The 23,154-nt window shown below is 38.0% G+C and overlaps 1 protein-coding gene across 7 annotated transcripts in view; it reads left to right on the top strand.

Annotated features, from left to right (window-relative positions):
• Positions 1–23,154, top strand: part of LOC150107723 (transducin-like enhancer protein 4) — a 220,001-nt gene that overhangs the window by 158,522 nt on the left and 38,325 nt on the right. For all 7 annotated transcript variants that reach the window (XM_090391494.1, XM_090391491.1, XM_090391495.1 and 4 more), the window contains one exon: positions 3,544–3,566. In XM_090391494.1, coding sequence (XP_090247620.1) covers positions 3,544–3,566 — 23 coding nt within the window. The remainder of the gene's footprint in view (positions 1–3,543; positions 3,567–23,154) is intronic.

Here is a 23,154-nt window from a genome sequence, read left to right as displayed (position 1 = left end):
TCCGTAAAAGTTGAGAATGAATTCAGTCAACAAGGGCTTGGTACTTGATTGGAATGGATCGTCTTTGGAGGTGATGAATGTAGGTAGTGTGAATGGATTCAAGAAAATGTATGACAGCTGGTGTGGGTGATATGTGGCCTCTCCCGATGAGTCCCCATTGTTGTTGCTATTATTATTATGAGAGATCCCTCCCACTAACTTATTTCATAAGTTAATTCTTATGAAACAATTGAGTTTCAAGTTATTTTCTCATAAAAGAATTTTGTTTTACACGTGTAGTTAAATTAAACGTACGATGCGTTCAAAATTTGTTTTAAATTGCCAACATTTAATTGCCTCTATTTACTATAATTGTCAATGTATGGGTTCGTAATTTTTTGTTCTAAATAACTCATTTAATTTTTTTTTTTTTTTTTTTTTTTCAAGGACCTGTAGTAGGGGATAAAAATCAAAGATCTTGTTAGACCATAAAGCTTCTACAAACCACTTATTCAGAACGATTTCCAAAGGGACTTTGTCCCTCGCTTCCCTCAAATTTCATAGGACATTTGAAACAAATATTGCCTATGTCAACACTACTCGCACCTTTAAAGATGGGCTGGCAAAACACGAAGATTATCTTACCTATCACCTTACACCGAACTCGATAAAACGAACATGGCTAGCATTTTGCGAGACGTTCACCTATGAGTGCACTTGGTATGTGTCAGTCATCTGTTTAAGTGGCTGTAGCTCGTAGACGGAGCACTAGTTCAGATAACTGGAGTAATATATCTGTACATGTTCTACATTATGGACTAGCTGCGACGGCTGGCGATTACTATTAAAATAAAAGCAAATGTTGAATATGAAGGAAAGGGAACTACAAGAATAGTAAACACTTGTCCGTTGTTCTTACAGTTCTTTTTTCTTTTTGATTGAAATGTAAATTGACCTTCTTTGAAAGATATTTTATGATTGTTTCAATTAAATATATCATTGTCTAAATAGCATTTTAGTTTATTACTTTTTTTTTTATCTAATGTTCGATAATTGTATTTTTCTGGAATAATGTTCACAACTTGATATTTCTTCTAAATAAAATGTATTCTACTAATATTGCTCGCTTTTTCTGCATAAGCAGTTGAATACGTTCAGTTTTGTATTACAAAATTTATAACGCAAAAAAAGTAATTACTGTTTTAATCATTTATAATTAATATTTTTGTTATAATTTTCTTCTTTGAACATTTTAATTAAGTAAAGCTTAATTTACTGCGTTTTTATGTTGAACACATTTTTTAATGTCCGCTACGAGTAGTGTTTCTCAACCTGGATTAATAACTATAGGGAAGCCTAAGCTATATAGAAACTAAAAAAAAAAATCATATAGGTATATATATTAACAATACGGGGGGAAAAAAGAGAGAGAGAGAGAGAGAGACTTGAATAGCGAAGCAGTTCCCCCCCCCTAAAAAAGTCAATGTAACAGATTTAATTGTGTATACAATTATACAGTGACATTGGGTATGCTGGTCTTAGGTATTACCGATCTTAACGATGTCTTTTAATCCCAAAGAATCGCAGAATGAATTCGAATCCAATCGTGGATTCTGAAACATAAAGGGGGGGGGGTTAAACTGAAGGTGGATTATCTGACTTCAAGGGATGGTGACAAGATTTTTATTCGTGGAAACCGGGTTTTTTCCTCCGGCAGAACAGTTAACCGACCGACGATCGCACTTAGTTAAACATATCTAATATAATGGTTGCATAGCCTTAATTTTCTCTATTGTCATTCCAGTTATCTCTTTGTGTCTTAGTACTGACTAAATATATGTATCAAAAAAAAAAAAAAAAAAAGAAAGAAAGAAATGAATGGTTTAGTATATGGTGATGTATCCGAGTGTTATTCATATTATCGAAATGCGCTGTAATTCTAGGGATGTCAAAATGAATATCGAATTTCATGATACATAAAGGTCAATCAAATCCTTTCCTTGGAATCACCACTTAAAAGTAGACCGCAATACCGAGCGGGATTATATACATTAACAATGGAAGATTCAAAAACTCCAATTGGATCTCAAACTACCGAATAGGAGATTGTGACGATGTGTATAAAATGATAAGCGCAACTTGAAATCGACGGAGTAGAGTATACCAAGTCGCGATCAACCGATGTAAATACTGTAATAAGTTTTTTTTTGAGCCGGTAGTCCGTATTTTTTGAGTTTCCGTGTGTTTGAGCTATTTGGTTGGTGCAATATACTAAATACTTACCCGGATACAACAGTTCTCATGTGATATGTATTTGGCTTTAATACAACATTGGATTGTTATACATATTTGCTCTGTTTGTAATCAATGCATTATTAAGGAATTTGCAACTTTTTCATATTTTTTGTGGATATCGAGAAGAGAATCACGGCTAAATGTAATAAATATAAATTTTGTTCCTTTTATCTGAAGTAATTTTGAATTGACTATGACAAGAAATTTTCTGTTTCTGGAACCGATACACATTGATACCATGTTAAGTGGGCCCTGTTGTTAACAAAGGTTGAGAAACACTTTATGACGCGCCTTGGCAACAGTAAAAAATAAAAATCAGTTGCAGCTTTTTTAAATAAATGCCTACCGAAAAACCTGAAAGCTAACAGTTAACAAATGCGAACCATATTTCAGAGAAATACATTTACCTTCAAGGGACTTGTGGTAATGGTGGCTACACATCACAATGACCGCACCATTCCAAAAAAAAAAAAAAAAAAAAAAAACAGAAAGAAAGAAAAAAAAAGGCTCAAACAGTAATCAGAATCAGCAAGAAGGATGACCTCACAAAAGAAGTCATTTCTCTTCCCCCCTTAACGCTATGTTACTCGTGTTTTTTTGTTTCGCATCCGTCCAATTCGGTGTGTTTATGGTTTGTAAGCTAATTCAGTGTAAATGGCACTACAAACCACGTGTCATGACCACTAACGCGTCGCGCGAGACATTCGTGCGCAAACCAACACTTCCTGACATCCACCTTACATTAAAACAGGCAGCGGCACTTAAAATGTAATATGTTCGTGTCGAACAACGGCGCTATAAATTTGCGACAAGTCTTTTAAAGTTTCGTGTTCTCCCTAGGAGCGTCATGGGTAGCGCTCGAGCCAGTGTATTGCCTTCCGTGGCACGCATTTGGCCATTGGCCAGAAATTCCTTTCCCAAACTGAATTTTATCACCGTTCGCAACATATGACTGTATAAGAGAAACAAAGATATTTGTTTCTTGCAGAACTGTTGATCTTTAGTCTCTCGGGGTAGTCATTTGTGTGTAGCCGCTATAGCCACGGCCCGCTGGTTATATACGGCCTGTCTTATGAAACAAGAAAATTGAAATGGTAGTACACAACGCAGACAGAGAACACTACTAACTTTCTCTCATGTTTTTTTTTCTCTTTTTTTTTTCTTTTTTTTTTTTTTTTCCTCCTCCTCCTACCCTCCCTCTTGGCATTGTTTCCTGCACCGGGCTATCCGTCGCCGTCGCCATGGTAACCAATCGATATCCCATTGCAGCTCACAGCTCCGAAGAAAGACACGTAAGTACCCTCTCCCATCCTTCATCCCTTGCCGAGTGCTTGCACTTTCATGTTATAGATCATCTTCTGTAAGTGGATTATTTTTGTCTTTCTCTCTCTCTCTCTCTCTGTCTCTCTACTTCCCTCCCCCCTTACCGAATTTCCCCTCTCCTCTCTCTCTCTCTCTTCCTGCTCACTCCCCCCCCCCCTCCCTCTTTGTATGTGCAAGCAAAGAAACCTCAAGGCTCAATATGTCTTTGTATTCCCGAGCCTTGATGTGTGGATGGTGCCGGAAGGCGATTACTTGAGATAGTGCGCAGGAGTGGGTGCCATTTCCAGCTTGTACAAGCGAGGAAAGCGTCTAAATGCTGTTGGCTAAACTAGAGCCGGCGAGCTGAAAGGAGAGGCAAAGTGATTGGCATTACTTTGCTTTAGTTGTAAGCTGTAGAAACGGCAACCGACCTAGCTTTTCCCCCTGACCTTCTCAGTAGCAAATCTCAGAGAAAATGGCGTCTCTGTGAAAGCCTACGAAGGATTGATTTTAGCCGTTTACTATTACATCTGCTATATACCCTAGAGAGTGTGTGTGGAAGAAATGGGACTAGTTTTCTTCAGCCCCCGTCCATTAGGAGTACGATGCCGTCAAACCAGAGTGCGTTAGCTCGCGTTCCTTCTTGTTTTGATGCCTTTTTTTTTTTTTTAATGAAACTCGGCTTAAATTACATAACCTTTTAAACAAGTTGTCGGCATTGCGCTAAATACTTACGTCTGTCAAGTGCACACTAAATTTAGGACCTCGTAAGTGCAAAAACTATAATAGGAATTAACACTAAAAGGAGACAAAAGTTAGGACAAGAAAGTTTTTTTTTTGGGGGGGGGGCAAGTGAGGATAGATACCCGAGAAGCCTTTGATGAGGACGGGAAAGAGCGAAGTACTTGAGAAATACCGACTGTGTGTGTGGCTTTTGTAAACTTCGAAGACAGTTTGGGTAGGTCGTTAAAAGATTTCTATCAAAGCGGTCTCGATTAAGGGGGGGGGAAGAAGAGGGAAAGGCAAGAGAAGTTGATGTATGAGAAAAAGAGATTAGAATCAGATGGAGCAACAGAACAAAAAACTTATCGATTTTGGATATAATGTTATCGAGATGGCTCAAAAATGAGGAATGTGGACTCACTTATTCTCTCGGGTGTTTAAAATACGCCGGAAATAAGGCTTTCAATTTCAAATAGGACTCTATGGACTGCGATTAAAGAAAACATCCAGTCTTGGGAGAAAAAGTGAGGTGAATAAAAGCTATTCTGGTAACAGTGTTTCGAGTCCTTTTATTTGTCCACATTAAGTGCATTGCCCTATAGGGCATCGTTAGTCACGATCAGAAGCAGTTGGGTATTATAACTATTCATACCTTAGATCTTTCTCTATAATTATTCCCACATGTAGTAATATCCATGACGATATCGCTATTCTGTTTACTCCTCCTCCCCAGCACCACCTCTCTCTCTCTCTCTCTCTCTCTCTCTCTCTCTGTTTGTCTATCGTTCTTATTAGTCTTTCTGGCTGTGTGTATGTACTTTATTTTAAACATATATACTGTTAGATTTTTTTAAAAATATAAAATAGATTACTTGTGTGTACAGGGGTGGGCCTCAGTCGAAGTGAACGGTATCTACCTGTGCAAACATGTCTTACGAAATTTATACCATTCAATGCCCCATACTTGTGAATGCCAATGTTTTTGTTTTGAGACTATCGCCGAACCATGCCACTAACAAATAGTCAAAAAAACTTATGGTAAACACTGTACAGTGAATGTGTTAGTGGTTACATATCCTAGAGAAAAGATTCTGGCCATTGGATGAAAGGAAGATGCAACATATGGATACCATCACTTCGACCAGAACCCAAGGATGTTGTTGTCATCTTCTTATATAAAATATGATTTCTCTAGTATAATAGCTCAGCATTTACAAGTACAGTTGTGTTATATTAACTATGTAATACGATAGATAGATATGATATTATTGATAATATATTAACGAAAATATATTGTATACATGTAACTTAAAGTGTAATTTTCCAATACTTTTCCCATCGTTCTCAGCTCAGATTTCAAAATATAATTCTTCTGTATGATGGAAGTGGAGGATTGTACACTCTCTGTCCAAAAAAGAAACCGAACTTTTCGAAAATAGAAGAAATTAGTGGCGCCACCTGTTTGTACCTTTTTGTTGTCAAAAGCGGCAACCTTCATTAGTGTTGTGTCAACTGTTTATGACATTTGTTTCATTAGAAGCCGAGTTATAGTGCCAAGAGTGTGTTTTGAAGAACGGTCGGTCGTCACGATATTCATGCCGTACGCGACGAATTCTCGCCATCAGTCGCTTCAAAACTTCGAGATAAAACTCACCATTGATCGTTTGGCTAGGGGGAACGAATTCTTTGTGGATAATGCCCTTGGAATTGTAAAAACAAATCCGCATTGTGTTTACTTTTGACTTCTCCAAGCGACTTTTTTTTTCGGATGCCCCTCTTCTGGTGGTCTCCACTCAGCACTCTGGCGGTTTGTTTCGGCGTCATACTCAAAACGCCACGTTTCATCACCGGTAACAATCATTTCAAGGAAGTTTGAGTCCTTACGAGCGGTTTTAATGAGGTCCCTGCAGTGTTCAATTCGATACATTTTTTGGTCGTCGGTCAACTTGTGGGGAACAAATCGCGAATTCAATTTATGAAGGCCCAAACTCTCGGTCAAAATGTTGTCCACAGTTGATTTTGGAATCCCCAATTCGTCTTCAATCAATCTCACGGACGATTTCGGGTTTTCTTTGATGAAATCACGCACTTTTTGGATGTTAACTTCGCTCAGGCCAGTTTTTGGACGGCCCAGCTTTTCGTCGTCTTCAAGCGTCTCACGACCACGTTGAAATCCCTTAAACAACTCGAACTTGAGTGCGGGATAAGCATTCATCACCATATGCTTTTTGAAGTATTTGATGCGTTTCGGTTAAACGTTTACCAGGTTTAACACGAAAGTCAAGCGCAGCTCTCTGTGTGAAACTCATTTTCCGACCGTTGGTCAAAACACACTGTCACTATAACTCGGCTTCTAATGAAACAAATGTCATAAACAGTTGACACAACACTAATGAAGGTTGCCGCTTTTGACAACAAAAAGATACAACAGGTGGCGCCACTAGTTTCTTCTATTTTCGAAAAGCTCGGTTTCTTTTTGGACAGAGAGTGTATTATAATTCAAATATATAATACTTTTTAAACTAATATTTGTGACATAAATTTAACGAGAACGTGGAAACTGAACCACTGGAAATTGCTTTTGTTGGAATGGTTGATGTCTGAAACTTTTTTTTTTTTATTATATGAAAATTTTTGAGCAAATTTTTCTAACTCTCCCCCAGATCCATCACAGCATTAACAGTAGTCTAAAATTGATTCAGTGCCCCTGTTTCCTGCAGGATTGGCCGCATCTTTCGGATCCAGCAGGTCTTTGTGGTCAAACTAGCTTTAGCACTTAGTTTTTTTTTTTTTTAATCTGCGTACATGTACCTTATTTATATATAGACAGAATGTTGCACGTTCGGAATACATATCGCTCGTCGCAATCGGCACCTCTTGTTGTTATCTGACTTGTGTGTATATTATCCCACACAGCGGAATTGATAACCTTTGTACCTTCGTGATTAGGAGAGAATAACAGTCATCAGTGTGCTCATAAAAGGGTTCGACTGCTATCTCCGTGGCTGTGGAAACAGTTAACTTCCGCTTTGTTTTATGGGTGGTTTACTGTTGCCCCCCCCCCCCTCTCTCCATTTCTGAATCAATAAATGTTATCTGGAATGATTTTAACTCATAAGCAGTCGCGAATCTAGAAAACAGGCTCAGCTGATATCAGCTGTTCTGTACTGGCAATTCTTCCACCTTCGTTTCTTGCTAAATTGGCTACTAGACCCAATGTCAATAAGTTTTCAATTACCTCGTTGCTGTACCCTGTAATACAGAAGCTGATCTTAATCACTTTAATAAAACTCCTTCCGATAAAATCTTCTGTCACCTAATTATTTTTCGTTGGGAAACGCTTTCTTTGGCGTCCCATAATTAGCCGATGACCGCATTCGTTGATGGAGGTCCTCCTAATCTCGAAAAGTTCCGATAGCGAGTAATCATTCCATTTTTGCTAAACATGCAAAATCATCTTTGCCCATAAACGCTCTTGTTAGCCACTACTTATCTGAAACAACTGATATAGCAATGTCTATCTCACCGTACGTTAATTTACTTTAAAAAAAACGGTTATTTTGTCAAATATAAATCTCTCGTAAATACTGAACTACGATTCTCCTTCCCCGTCCCATACACAGACATACATCTCTCTCTCTTTCTCTGATTTCGTTTACATTTATCTAACCTTTCGCTCTAGTCTGATTAAAACATCTTTGCTGACAAAATAGTCAGCACCTAACTAAACAGCGCCGAGTTTCAAGCAGTGGTATGCTCGCAATGTTAGCGGGGACATGGGAGTGAAGAGAGGGGGGAAAGAATAAGGAGAGAAATTGAAGAAGTCAGGTTTGGGATCCTAATGGTGCTACCTACAGACCAAAGAGAAACTGACAAGTCACGCTCCGTCATCCATTGGAACAACGTTTCACCCGCCAGCATCAAGCCGGCACCAGCTCGAAGTCATCAATTACCTACTAAGGTTCCTGATGTAGCTGTGGGCTAGCCAGGGGAGAATGGAAACTAGACGGGGGATTTGGGGGGGGGAGGGGAGAAGGAGGAACTGCTGTTTCGGAAGGATGTGGGGGAATTTCCTCTGCCATCAATTTGCCAACAGGTGGTCAGTGAAAGGTTCTTCGTCGCCTTTTGTCTGAACGAAGCTGTCAGCGCCGATCCTGGCCACAATCTTCAATAGATGAGACAGTAATTGCAATTACATTTAGTAGGCCACTGTATACTGTAAAAGGGGGGGGGGGAGAGCACTCATTTCCTGATGGAGGGGGAAACGAGATACATGAGAAGTGTGGACGATTTGTGGTATAAGGGGAGTGCCTTTTAACCTGGAACGCTGCCGACAAACAGGGAAGTGGTATTTGAGACAGTGCAAGGCGGCAGATAATGGCAACTACTGGTTTACTGGGGGGTGTTTGACCTGCACAGTGTTCGCCACGTTGACTGTTGAAGATGTCCAAGAGTGATTTCATGGTTACGCGTTATTTTTGAAGCATCTGGATCTAAAAGTGTATCTCTATACGTCAGTGGAGATACCCAACTTTCCCTCTGTAATTAATCGTTCAAAAAACTTTGCATTTTTTAAAAAAAAAAAATTATTTTCATCTTATTTTATATTTTTCAAGGATGAATATTTGATCCGAACGTTAAGCAATTAAAAATGATCAGCTCCCCTTTTGTGCGCCAAGCCATTTTGTCTTTTCTCGTTAACTTACATTGGATCGATCACTTTTACGTTTCAACTGGCGTTCTAATAGCGAAACGATTTTAAAAACTATTTGATTTGGCGTACACTTGGGAATGCTACCGTGTTTTTTTTTTTCCTCTTCCCTCCCCCGCCCCTCTCTTTCGCATTGTTTCTTCTTCGTTACAATCGTTAATTTGGTTTCCCATGTGTATTAACATTAACAACTTCCGAGAAAATTTGTTTAATCGCTACATAATCTCCATTTATCGTTACACTTGGAGTGATTAATACGGAGAATTAGCAGTTTTCTCTTTATTTTTCAGAGATTAATTTGCAACGAGTTAATTCTGAATGAGAAGTAACCTAAGTACCGTAAGACAACTTTAGTTAGGCTGGAGAAAAAGAAACGAAAAGGACTTAGCTTAGAAGCCGTTTTATCACTAGCTCGGTGTATACACTAGCTACGTTCTAGTGTATACACCGAAGTATCCTGCTGTATACATATATAAAATACTTTTTTTTTTCAAGAATTACATAGAAGATAGTTGTTTTTATTTCCTCTTTGCTTTATTAAAAAGCGCATTGACAGTGTAGATAATTAATTATTACCCAAATTGATATATTTTTGGCGCTAGCCTTCTTCTTATGCTTATATGTTGATTAAAGTCGGACCACACCAACAGGAGTGGACACACCTAAGTTGCAATGTTAACAGAACGAAAACATTACATTCCTGGACCACATTCATCCATTTTTTAGTTTTAAAATTGACACTTCCGCAGCGCCATCGAAAGAATTAAAACACGTATTTTCCTTTAGGTAAAAGACCTAGGTTCGAGTCCCATTTAGGACGCTAGGGATATTTTTCTTCTTCTTCTGAAGGTGAGTTAGCTTGTTAATCTATGGCAGTCCTTCCACAAAACGGACAAACCAGCCCTAGAATACAGTTTACAGACATGTGTTAACCTGGTTTTGATTATCCTGACTAGTAAATAAATAGTTTTTTTTTAAGTTTTTTTCTTGGTGTCTGCTGAGAACCAATAGTGTGAAACAGATGTCAGGCCAGCGAAAGCTAAAAAGCACTAATAAAAGGACTCCTGAGCTCGTGTCTTTAAAGTAGTGCTAACCAAGGCAACTCCGATGCCAAGGGTTGTATTCTCATAATTTGAAATTCAGCTATGAAATAAGGATGGATTTATAATATCCCATATTTCTATTAATTTATATACGCCAAAATAAAGACTTTTAGGCTCTTCACTAAATAATCCAAATCATTCTCCTTCTTTTCCCCCCTAACACATTATCCTACGCTTTCTTTACCAGTCGATTTTGTAAGTTCATAGTTTTGAGTGTGATCTTAACATTTTTATCACCCCCTAAGGAACTATTCAGAAAGAACATATAACATCCGAATAACACTGTGAAAAGATAGATGGTGTAAGTTAATTGTCTGAATGATGATCACCCAATAAGTGATAGTGTTAAAGAAATATCGATACTTCCGTGATTTTGTTTTAACATAAATGAGAGAGAAAGTGTAGACACTTCCAAAAAATATGTGCGTAAAATTAGAAAACAATCCGTAGCTCACCTACTGTACTAATGTGCTATATGTTTACAAAAACCTTTCTTGTGTGGGAATCATATAAAAAAAAATTGCTTGTGTGTTGAAGAGATGAAAACCTCCAAAAGTTCTTGTACATGTTCACCTCTTATTGTGATAGGAATGAAATTAATCCTTCCAACCGAAGAGTATGTCGGCGCTACCGACTACGCCACAGGGGAGGGTAACTTTCAGGAAAAGACGAATTAAATCCACCTAACTTCAGGAAGTGAGTAAACCACATGTTTCTTTTGTTTTTCTAGACAGTAGACTGACTTCACTCGCCAGTTTATTAAAAGAATTTTTGTCCTGGAACATGTAACAGACGATGATTAACGCCATCCTTAATGTTCTTTCTCTTTCCTTCGTTTTTTTTCCCTTATTTTTTTTTTTTTTTTTGTTTGTTTGGTGTGCTACAATTCACTCTAATCGAAAACGTAATCCCACCTTGCAGTCTACCGTATCTTACGACCGGCTGAACCCCGCAACTGTGCGCTTGTCCAGTGAGGCGGCAAATGCCCCAACTGTTAACTCTTATATTCAGCATCGAGTAAGTTTTAATGCGTCGAAAAACTTTCGCCTCACCTTTTATAACTGCTTCGCTAGCTAGTTTTCCCTGGATATGTATTATGTGTGTGACCTCTTTTGTACGCATTAAAAGTAACGTTGAGTTGCTTGTTTTTCTCTTCAGCTAGAACAAACAACGCTAACATGGGGATTATACGTTTCAACTAATTTGCACAACTCGAAATCTCCTCCCCTTATAGTGTGTTTGTAAAGATTCTGTCACACCCTGTTTTAAAACGCTAACAAGACATTTAAAACGGTATAATTATCCGAAAAAGGGGGAAAGATGAAGACCATAATTAGCGACTTTTTTTTTTTTTTGCTCGGGGAAATTCTAATACTGAAATAATGAGTGAAGGGTGTTCTGCAATTTTCGTCCCTCCCCCACAGTCAAGACAAGACGTACGTAACAGAGGAGTCAGGAAAAAGAAAGATATATCACTGACTGCGCATAGCATTGAGATAAGTGTTTCGTCCTATTGCGGATCGTCAGGTGAAGCAAGGCCATAAAACAAGAACTGTATGATGTAAAATAAAACAGTCAAAACAGCAAATTAGCTACAATAACAATATCACCTCGCCACTGTGTTTTCTTCGCTACCGCTTATCTAATCTTAAAATCTATCTTATTTGAGTATTTCCTACAGTGTCGAGTATCGCTACAGCAACCCACAAGGGGGTAGGGGGGGAAAGAGTTTCCTTCCGGTGGCCTTTGATAAACAGGAGTTACAGACACGTGGATTTGTTTTGAAATATGCGCACGGTTGGAACACAGAATCGAATGCATCCAGGTTCAAGATTTATTGTGTGTCAACCGCAGTTATACCAGCAATTAAGATGTTATCGGTGATCGGCAAGAAAATGCATAAATGTTCGTTGTCACCGCTGGTTGACACACGGTGTGGGGAAGATAAGGAAGTTACCCATGAACGTATTGCAAGAGCGACGGAGGCGTTGTGTGTGTGTGTGTGGAAATTTTTAATTTTGTCGTTGAGTTATTTAGCCTCGGCTGACAATCTCTTGTGCATGCCGTGTAATCAGGTGTTTTACGGAAGTGAGATAATGTTTAGTAATTTATGCATGCGCTCTCTTTAAAATAGCAAGTCTAAGTTGGAACAGTTAAAATTGCTTTTAACCATTCTTTTTTTTTTTTTTTTTTCGTCCTGTGTATCTCAAATTATCGTTCCTTCACACGCTTCAAGATTATAAGTGGAAGGATCTATGTTTATTTAATCCTAAGCTTTGAATGCTTTTGTTTTCGCAGGAGCTTTTCAACAGCTGTGCGTGCACTCCGTCTATCCGGTTCAAGTACTGGTAGAAATAAACAAAACACTCGACCTAATATTTGTCTAAGATTGGCAGATTGCTATCATTGTCTTTGTGAAATGCCAACCTTAAGTTTATCAAACAACCCAATTCACATCATTCCATTGTTTTGTATCTTTTACTACTAACAGCTTAATTTCGAATAGTTTGAAAATCACATAAATGGACCCTAATTGGCGGTCATCACGCTAAGATACAATAGAACTTAAAATACTTTTGCAAATATTGACCACATATTGTTTATTTTTCTATCGCGATGAGAATTGTACTAGAATGAACTTTCTGATGTTTCTTTTGATGGCTACGCGAAGATTTAGGACTGTAACGGACGCTGTATTTAAGGTCATTTTGCTTGCTCGTAAAGCAGAGGTCATCAGCCCCGTCGATTCGGATGATGACTGGTAAGGTCGACCTCGGCTTGTTATATTGTGTTAGGTTTTATTATACTTACTTGGTGTAGGAAAGAGATTGTGATCATAATCCGCCTTCGTTTTTTGAAGATTTGATCCAAGAAAACCTTTTTGAAAGGCATGATTTTCTTATTTATAGATTAGTATTAGTCTTAGGAATTTGTCTGCTAATTAAAGCTGCCTCAAAAATATGGTCATACATTCACAGAATTCGACAAAGTCTTACAGGAGATTAGCGACAAGATAATGCTGCTAACTAAAGATGGGAGTTGGAGATTAACAGTGAAAAAGCACAAGTTTAGTGGAAGAACTCTCAACTGAAGAACTTACAGACCTAGAAGCACAGAAAATTCCAAAAGCGGAGGAAGCGAAATTCCCCAAAAAACTTAGTGAAAAATATTGTCAAAAAAAAGCATTGGCCTCTATTAATTTAATAAGACAATTCGGTTGTTTGAAAATATGGATCCCAACATGGAGAGATTTAGCAAAGTAGATAGAACGATGAAAGCTGCGATAGTTTGCTAGAGAGAAATTCATGCACAAAAGAAAAGGATACTTGTGCAGACTAAGTTGGACGTAATGTACCCTTGCTGTCGTCCTCATCCGCCGAAGATGAACCTAGACCCTTCTAAAAGGTTAGATGAACTTTTAAGAAGATCTAGTGAATCATTCTCAGAATACTTTATTACAATTCCTGAATTTGAAGAATTTTTTGTTGATGGCCTCCTCCGATGAATCGTTCGATTGATAAATCAACAGCTTTGAAGAATTACTCTTTGCTCCTTGTGGTACTAATTTTACTGTAAGCACACACTGTACATTCACTCATGTTTCAGTATTTAATACAGTTCAGTACTGTATACAGATATTTTGTTATGATTTGTGCATTGCAGTGTTGCCCTATAAAGAAATTTTAAAATTACTTTTAAAATATAACAAAACAAACCCTACGTATTTTAGCTTTCGGGCATGTTAACATGTCCTTGTGGTTCATATAGTATGTCCGACTTGACGGGATCATCGGAACGGCACCCGTTGTAAGTTGAGGACTGTCTGTATTTATTTTTTTTTTTTTTAAATTTAATTTTTAAAAATTTAGGGTGGTCCCTAAAAAAGATTTTTTAGGGACCACCTTAAACATCTCTTCCGCTTTTGAACTCAATAGTTTTTTTAATCCGAAATGTCTTTTAATACAATTGCGCAAGGTTTCAATTAAACTTATCACTAGAAACTCGATATGACAGACAGTTTTAGTGAAGTGACGCTAGGCGGTAGCACTGTGCATGCTAATAAGAAAAATCTTTTGTGCCCCTAGCGGCGTTTTTTTTTTTATATTACCGTTTTTAATGTTATATTTAAAATAAGACATTGCCTTAGGAGATGACTGCTCAGAATAGAAATTCAGAAATGCTCTTGACGAGGATGGACGCATCATTGAATGACACCATGCGGCCAAATTAACACTGCTGCTTGGACTACCTATTTAACATGTGGGGTGGTTTCGATCCGTGGATTTTATTATCATGATTATTATTATTTACTTTTTTTCCTCCCTCCCCAATCTCTTCCTCATATTCCTGTTATCGTCCCCGACTACCCAGATGGCTCTGCCCCTCCCACACTGCGGATGAAATGTCGCCCGCGGTGTCATTGTCCTGCCCATTGCTGCCGTTACCTGCCAACTTCACACGGCCGGTCGTGCCTGTAGGCGGGCATGTCGAGGCACACAATGGGCTTTAGCAGATAAAGGCTAGCGGGGAAGTAGGTTGCAATTACCTTGACACTTGGAGTACGCTTAAGAGCTGTTAGGGGGCCGCATCGCCCGCGGCGAGGATTAGGTCATGCTCCAAGTATTGGGTCACGCCCCATTGGTCATGCTTGGCGTGAATGATTCGAGGAGCGTGCTTAGCCGGGCCGGTTTGGCGGCGGAGGTGTCTGTGTCATTAACACATTGAGCAGGAGCGGCCGACCAGAACTGATTGCGTGGTCGGCACGCCGTCACTGCTCCCTTATCTCCGTCTCTGATGTACAGAATACATGCCGAGGAAAAAGAAACAGGGGAAATGGCAGAGGGGGAAAGGTTAGGGGGAAGAAGAGAAGAGGAACAGGGTGGGAAGGAGACAGTTGCCGCACGTGGAACAACAGCAGCTGGCTCATGTGGTAGCCTGGCCTGATCGACAGATCTCCGCTTATAATGCGTCTCTCTCCGTAATAGTACACTGCTGATGGCCCATGGACTGGTAATGACATTGGAAAGTGAAGGGTTCGAAGGGTGAAAGTTATTAAGAAGCTTCATTCTCTTTCATCCATTCTTTCTTTTTAGGAGCTCCTTTTTTTTGTCCTTCATTTATTCACAATTAAAAAAAGGTTCCTTCAACCACCAGTGTTTCGTACCACATGCCTCGAGCACGACTTAAGCCGGTTTTTTTACCTTCTTTGCCGCAGGTTAAATTGAGGGTAATAATTATGGTATTCAACTTGATTTAGGGTTTTTCTTCGCTCCGATATATTAATTTTTTTCCCCCGCTCTTGCTGCGATTTATGGCAACGATACCTGCCGTTACGAGCGGATTTGAAGCCGAATGATGCTTAAATTAGCGACTGCACCCATTCATTAGAAAACGGGGAAAAACACAAACCTTGCAGATAAACTACGAACAAAGGAGGACCTGTCTGTCTGCTCTTTTAATACGTTGCTGTACTATCAGACCGATATTAAATACCACATTAAAAAATACCGTGCACTTCAACGATTGATTTTGTTATGAGCAGTTTTTTTTTGGCACGAGTTTTTGGAATTGTTATTGTTAAACACTTTTTTTACTGTTACATAAAGTATTGAAATCATTAATAAAGTGTTAGTTAAAAAACAAGTTAAACTTAACCCTACTTATATCTCTCAGATATGTTTTTAATCGATCATACAGCGATTCCTAGATCTACTCCATGAAGTTCTAATTCAAGAAAGATACTCATGTCATTTTTTCTTTCTTTTTTTTGTGTATCAATCGTTGCATAAAATGAATGTAATTGTCAATTTCGCATCAAAAGAAAATACGTTTTTTTTTAGTTTTTGTTTTTCAGTCATTGTATACAATAAATGTAATTGTTGATTTCATATCAAAAGAAATTTTTTTTTTTTTAATTTTTCACTCGTTGCATAAAATGAATGTAATTGTTGATTTCATATCAAAAGAAAATTTGTTTTTTTTTTTTAATTTTTCACTCGTTGCATAAAATGAATGTAATTGTTGATTTCATATCAAATGAAAATAGTACAATTACTGTAAAACTAGTTTTTTTTTTTTTAATTTACATTATTGCACGATAAAAATATTCGTGAATCAATCAGCAGTAAGATAAATTTAGAATTTCGTTTTATTAAATGTGTTCCCCTTTCAACCCAAAATTTAATTCTCCACTTATAGCTGTTCTCTTCCATAGAGTCATTCGAATGTCTGTTTATAATGAGACACGTGAATTGTATATCTATGAAAGTGTCGGTCATTGATATCCTGGACCCCCTGCATAGGCAAATAGAAAAGGGCAAAACCTGTAACAATCAGGCAGGCGGAAAACCTGCTTATGCAAGTGTTAGGATTTTGTTGTTTCGTAGGAACATATGTTCATCAAGTGGATCTATACTTTCTATCACTGAACGATCTCTGTGACGGTAACTGGGAGGTGGCAGTTGGAGGGGTGGGGAGGGGAAGAGGTAGGGTGGTGTTGCTTGCGTTTGATTTCCAGTCACGGCTTCGTGTAACAGCACGCTAGTGAGCGGCATTTAGTTTCCAGCAAGGAAGCAAAGTTCGTGTGTAGAGAAGATAATATACATCTCCCCGTGTGCTTTATATACCAGTTAGCGTCAACTGAACGTTTGTAAAGCTGTCATATCTTTGAACAACTCCAATTTGTCAGCGTGTCTTTCACTACAAGAACATGTTAACATAGATATACACGTATGTGATTCCTCCCATTGTCTAACCACATTTCTTTAATCGACTTCAGAAAACTACTCGAAGTCTGAGTTAAGTTTTTTTTTTTCTTCATTTAAAGAATAGTTTATTATAGAAGATTTCAGAGTTTTTTAATTCTCATTTGATAATTTCACTCATTAAAAATATGTGTTATAAAATATAAAGAATCGTTTGCTTGATCATTCAGTTATGCTAATTTTAAACGACGCAGGAAAGTTGTTTTTTTTTATTCTTTCGATATTTAATTAGCAATGTATGTATAAAGAGACTTTAATAACCGAAAGATATTAAAAGTTGAAACTCGTAAAATTTACTGTATTGTGGAAAACTATCTGCTTAACGGTTGTTTACGTTTTATGGAGTTTTCGCTCTGCGTTGCTTCCGTTATATTGACAATAAATTCAGTGTAAAAGACATCTCAGTGATATAATCGCTTGTATCAAGAAAACTTGTCATTTATTATTAAATGCATATATATTATCCACTTTTTTTCAGCAAGTGAGTCACTTAATTTATTATTATTTTTTTTTTAACTGATTCGTGTGTTGCTTTAAGATTGGACTGATGTTTGCCGATGAGTAAACAACAGGAGGGAGGAAAATGAGTCCCTCTTGAAATAGACCTGATAAAATCACTTGTTTCGTATCGCTAGGAGGTCATGGTACTATTTTCCTGTACAGAACTTCATCTTTCAGTGGTCGTTAGTATTCTCTACGCCACTCCTTCCTTCTAGAAAGCAGACAGGTGACCCCAAATCTTATAGTTTTTATGCACTTATCTCCTCTCGGCTGCCTCTGCTGTTTAGCCACACTCTTCATGTGCTTACTATTAACAATAACATGCATGATTATCCCGCCTCCATTCATTTTGGTATGTACGAACATTATCCACTCTTTATAACAGATATCCATCTTCTCCTTTAGCGCGCGCGCACACACACACACATTAAAAGTTTCTTTCTTTACTTTTCCCATCTCTTCAATCATCAAGTTATAATCAACCCTCTGCGAGGTTTACCCTTCGATACTAATTTTGAGTTTTAAAAATAGCCCAAGTAAATAACTCACGCAAATCCACAGAAACCTCATTTTTTTTTTTTTTAATGTTTCCATGTTTGAAATTACATGTTATCGTTTGACCCTGTACAACTTGGTATCATTCTTTTTTAGCATCGATTTGTAAATGTTATTATATGGTCCTTGCTATGATTCATTCGTGTCGCGGCGGCTGTCGCTCTGAACCCTGTTACTATGGTAACGTTCAACACAGCCAGGATGAGCATGCAAACTGCTGATTCGTGCTACCGCCACGTTTCCATACGCAAATGGTCATTACTTGTATTATGACGTCAATAAGCCCAGGAATAAAACAGCTGGCAAGTCGGGAGGAGGCCCTGGTTGTAATAAGGAAAAGCACCCTGTTTGTTGTGTTTATGAGGTAGAGCACCATTTGCAATCTGTCAAGTGTAAATAGTTTCCGCAGCCCTTTCCCCTCCCTTGTTCCTTCCCCTTCTTCCCCCACCCCCTTTTGCCTGAGCCGTTTGGTAATGAGGGAATTTCGTGACCACTGCGGTTGTGTGGTGCACAAAGTAATGGGTTTCTCGGGCACGCTTTGCTCCACCAATCGATGGCAGCCGTCTTGGGCATCCTCGTCTATGCCTGGTCCGTCATTACCCTGTGCCTCTTCAAAAGCTGCGTCGTCACCGCTCATCTAGTTGCCTTAATTGGCGGTGGAGATAGACCATTTATCTGTTGTCGTTTTGGGCGTGATAAGCGAGCACAGTCAAGCAGCACCAAGTGTTGACACGCCATGTAGCGATGTCCTCCCCTCAAGTCGGCCTCCACTGATCTGAGGCCTTTACAAATTGGGAGTTTACTTTCCTTATAGTTTACCTTTGTATAGTTGGCTAATTTTCTAATCCTGCCAGTTTGTCGTTACGCAGTGCACATCGAGGATAGTCAACATTGTTGTTTGTTCGGGATCATTTAAGCTCAAGAATGTTGCTCTTCGCGTTAACGGGGTAAAAGGGGAAAGGAAACAGTCATCAAAATTGTATGCCAACTCACTCATATGTCGTGCGTTGATCTGCAGTCACTTTTAGTTCAGTTTTATTACTGCAGCAAAGACTTGGCCGTTTTCTTTTATTTATTTAGCCAAAAGTGCATTATCAAGTGGTTTTAATGAGAAAATTAGTGACGCATACGTGATTAGACCAAAAAACTTTTTTTTTTTTTTAATTTGAAGGTCTTCGGCATTAGTCTCTGTTACTAGACTTAGTAGGAGAAGGTGTGAGACCGTCACCTTAACTTATTTGGAAGCTTTGAGCGACCTTGAAAACATATAGTTTGGTCTCTAGAGCAGAAGTCCTGAATTGTCAAACCCAGTATCGCGCTCAGAGTTTAATCTTGGGGGGGGGAGTTAAGTAGACGATTTCAGAATACACACTACGCATCGCATACGATCTATGACTGAGCATCTGCAATGATCGTTAATTCATAAGTAGGATAGAAATAGAAGACACAACATAAATAAAAAAATGAATTTTATTATTTAGAAAAAGATTTTTGGAAATTTTTCTAGTGTTTTTTTTTTCCTTTTTCTTTGTAGGCCTTGGCCCCAGTGTGGGTGCGCCACTGGTCAAACCTTAATCCAATCACGGTACTAATGGGCAAATTTTCGTGGGTGGGTTATTATTTAAAAAATTGTAAAAATGAAAATACTGTCCCGATTCTTAATCTGACATGTTAGGATTGTTGGACCTTGTACTCCCCCCACCCACCCACACGCACACGCACAAAGAAATGCAGTTCCGCGTGGGAAGAGGGGGGGGGGGTTGTAAGAAGGGAAGCCTGTTGGTCCAAATTCGGTTTCGACAAAAAAAAAAAAAATCGATACTACATGAAAGATTAACACTACCATCATAATAATTTTGGTTCTAAAAACATTTACGAATCGCAAGATTTTTGTGGATAATTTGGAATGGAAGCAGCTTTCCAACCAACGGGAGCCATAACATTCCCTGGTATACAAATCTTTGTGTGAACGTACGCATGGTGGTGTATTGTTCGAGGAGGGGAGAGGAACGATCCGGGTTACTTCTACAGTCAATTCTTTTTTCACGTGAATTCATGTTCCTAACAATGAGCGAAGCGATGAAGTATTACCGTATTTAATTCATCGAAATAAGCTGATGTTTTTCTTAGTCAAAGTGACCTTTGAAAGCAAAATGTTATTTGTTGAATTTCCGTGCTTAACGATGTGTCTACGGTCATTTACCGAAAGCAGCTGTTTGGTTATTTGATTTATTCGTTTTATCCAAGGCCTGTTCTCACTCTGTTCTATTATAAAATCAACTGTTGGAAACATAGTAATGATAGTCCATGGGAGTTTCAGCAGACGTCACCGCACTCCTCGCTTTGCAAAGCGAGTGAGTGAATTTATAGATTTTACTTTTAATATATATTAGTTCTTCGAAATTATTTCTGTTTCGCCGATGAACCCTTTGATGAACATTATTAATGTTATAAATTATAGTATTAAACTAACCATTTTAGTATAATTTAAAGTGAACTAAGTATTGAGATTGGTACGGAAAGAGACGTTACAGGTTTTCCGTTACTCTTTAGTTATTATAAAATAAATAACCCTCAATGCTCGCCAGTCATAATATCAGGTGGGTGTTCTCATTATTTTTATTTCGGAATCAGTTTCATCGTAAAATTCGGATTTTTGACGTTTTTTTTTTTTTTTTCGTGAGTTTTCTCCGAATGCTACTGACATTTGTGAACAGCAAAGAATTTGAAAGTAGACTATGTCGATTTGACGTGGTGGGTAAACTCCTTCCATTCCAGGTTGTCAGATACCGAATGCGTGAGAACTAAAACCTGATAGATAAGATTATTTATTTTCTTAAAATCATCCATTCGAACTGCATTATCAGTTTACGGATCACTGAAAATCTGGATCACTCGATTTAATACACTAAGACCAAGCACCATGACTTAAGTTACAGTTCGTGATGGTGGGGAGTTCCCACGGAATAATAATAAAAAAAAAAAAAACCTTCCCCCTATTTGGTAAAAACTTTAGTTTTTTTATATATTGTAAACAATTTCGCTTTCCAAAGCTAATTTAGCTCCTCATCAAAACGTAGACCATTTTTTCTTCTTTTTTGTATATTTAGACACCTAAATTCGTTATGCAAGTGCTTTTCTTCCCCCCCCCCCCCAGAACTGTTTTCCCTCACCACAGATGTGCTTCCCATTTCTATTCATTCAATTTTGTCATCACCTGATGCTGTGCAGAAGTGATCTGGATGGTCCCCACCATTCACAGCTGTGCCCAGGGGGGAAGAAGCACATCCAAACGGCTATGGTGATTTACAATGTCCAGTGTGTCAATAATCTCCCTCCTTTACAGTTTACAGTTAAGGACGTTGTTTAGACAGCATGTGGTACTCTCCTCTGCTTTGCTCTATAGAGCACCCTGCCACTTATGAAGCTGGCCTTACCCCCACCCCCCCACCCCTTGGCTAGATGGAGGACAAATAACAGGGGAAACACTATCCCTATTCTTTCAACAGTTTTGGTGGTTGAAGTAGTGCCTCATGTCATCTAGTTCCCCTTTTCTTCTATTTCCTTCCCTCTAGGGGGATGTGGGGACAGAAAGAATGTATGAGATTCCTGGAGGTCTGAGCATCTACACTGTTTGTGGTTGGATACAAAGCTCTCTTGTCAGAGCAGCTTATCTATGGTTGAGCAAAGTATAAGGGCAGGGAGATTACTCCTCCTATGCTTGCCTCCAATGATAAAGACCGGTTTCCTGCCTTGGGAAATATTGAGTCACATCTTTTGTACTTATATTAGAGTTGGGCATCTGGCTTGCTGCTTATTTCATCTTGCGTCCACACATTTTTAACCAGGTGAAGTGCAGCATAATTTGCAACTTAGTTGCAGTTGTGATATGTTTTTTGGGGGGTTTGTTATTAGGGGTAGTCAACAACTTAAAAGTTATAATGTTTATGTAGTTAGTAAGCATGAAAAAGTGCAGAATTAAATCAAGATATTCACAGTTAACTTGCTCAAAAGTTTAAAACAAAAATAATCAGGTTACTGCCATAACTTTTTTTTTTTTTCATAATAATCCCACTCACAGAAGGTAATAGTGTATAGCACATCAAGTACTGTGAATGGACTAAGGATTGAGTCATCCAGATGCTCTGCTCTAGAGACCAAACATGAAATTTTTTCCAGCAACATCAGGCATTTGGTAAACCAGATGACAATCTCATACTACATAATGAAAATTGTTAATCATCTAATAAAAAGAAATAATAAATTTCTCTATGGAAGGCTTTTTTAAAATTTTTTCTGATTGGTTTCCAGCTATAAGAAGTTAATTCGCTGTTAAGTTCTAATTCTTCTCTGATCTATCTGTGTGATTATAGGCTTTTGGCTGTTTAGTAGCAGATATATAACTAACTGATAGACTAACTTTATTAGACCATTACAGGCCTGACCTGAATTACTCAGTCTTAGGCACCCAGATATGGTAATTTTATTAGTTATACTTTGGATGAAAGAAATAGATGCAACAATATGAACTTTTTATTATATTTAATACTATTATATCAACAAGACGCCTATAAACTGCTATAAGCCAAATTCTTTGCAATAAAATACTGACTTAGAGAGATCAAGCCAAATAAAACTGACATCTGACTCATTACCATAAAGTCTTTAATTTACCGTTAAGTTCTAATTCTTCTCTGATCTATCTATGTGATTATAGCTGTTTAGTGGCATATATATAAGCCGCTAACGGTTAAATGTGATTGCTGTAATTCAGCTTAATAGAAAGATACACATGATCTACGTTAGAAGCCAAGTTGAATACATGCTTATTAGCACTTTTAAAGTACTGTTTAATCACTACTTGCTTTGTTTGAGAACAGTTAAATTAATGCCTTTAAAAGAACACATCCACTTTTTTAAATATTTTTTTTTTACATCTTAAATTTCAACACAACTCTAAATTGATTAGTTGTTTGCTACCCCTCCTAATTCTTTTAACAAACTTCATAATGAGAATAGTTTATTTTTATTAAGTTTAATGCAAATAAATTAGTTTCAACTTTATGTAAATTCATTCTCTAAATAATGCTACTGTCACTTTGGCTGAATTTTTTTATCGTATTTTTTTTTTTAATTACTTTCGGAGAGAATGCTGTGTGGAAGATAAATCAACTTATTAGGAATGGCTTTGCACAAGTGCACACAAGTCTTCAAGAGTGTG

Source organism: Typopeltis vanoorti, chromosome 4 (assembly GCF_054136105.1).
Source record: "Typopeltis vanoorti isolate ZY-2024b chromosome 4, IOZ_Tvanoo_1.0, whole genome shotgun sequence".
Lineage (NCBI taxonomy): Eukaryota > Metazoa > Arthropoda > Arachnida > Uropygi > Thelyphonidae > Typopeltis > Typopeltis vanoorti.
The sequence above is the reverse complement of the archived record's forward strand: the minus strand, read 5'-3'. Positions and strand labels throughout refer to the sequence as shown.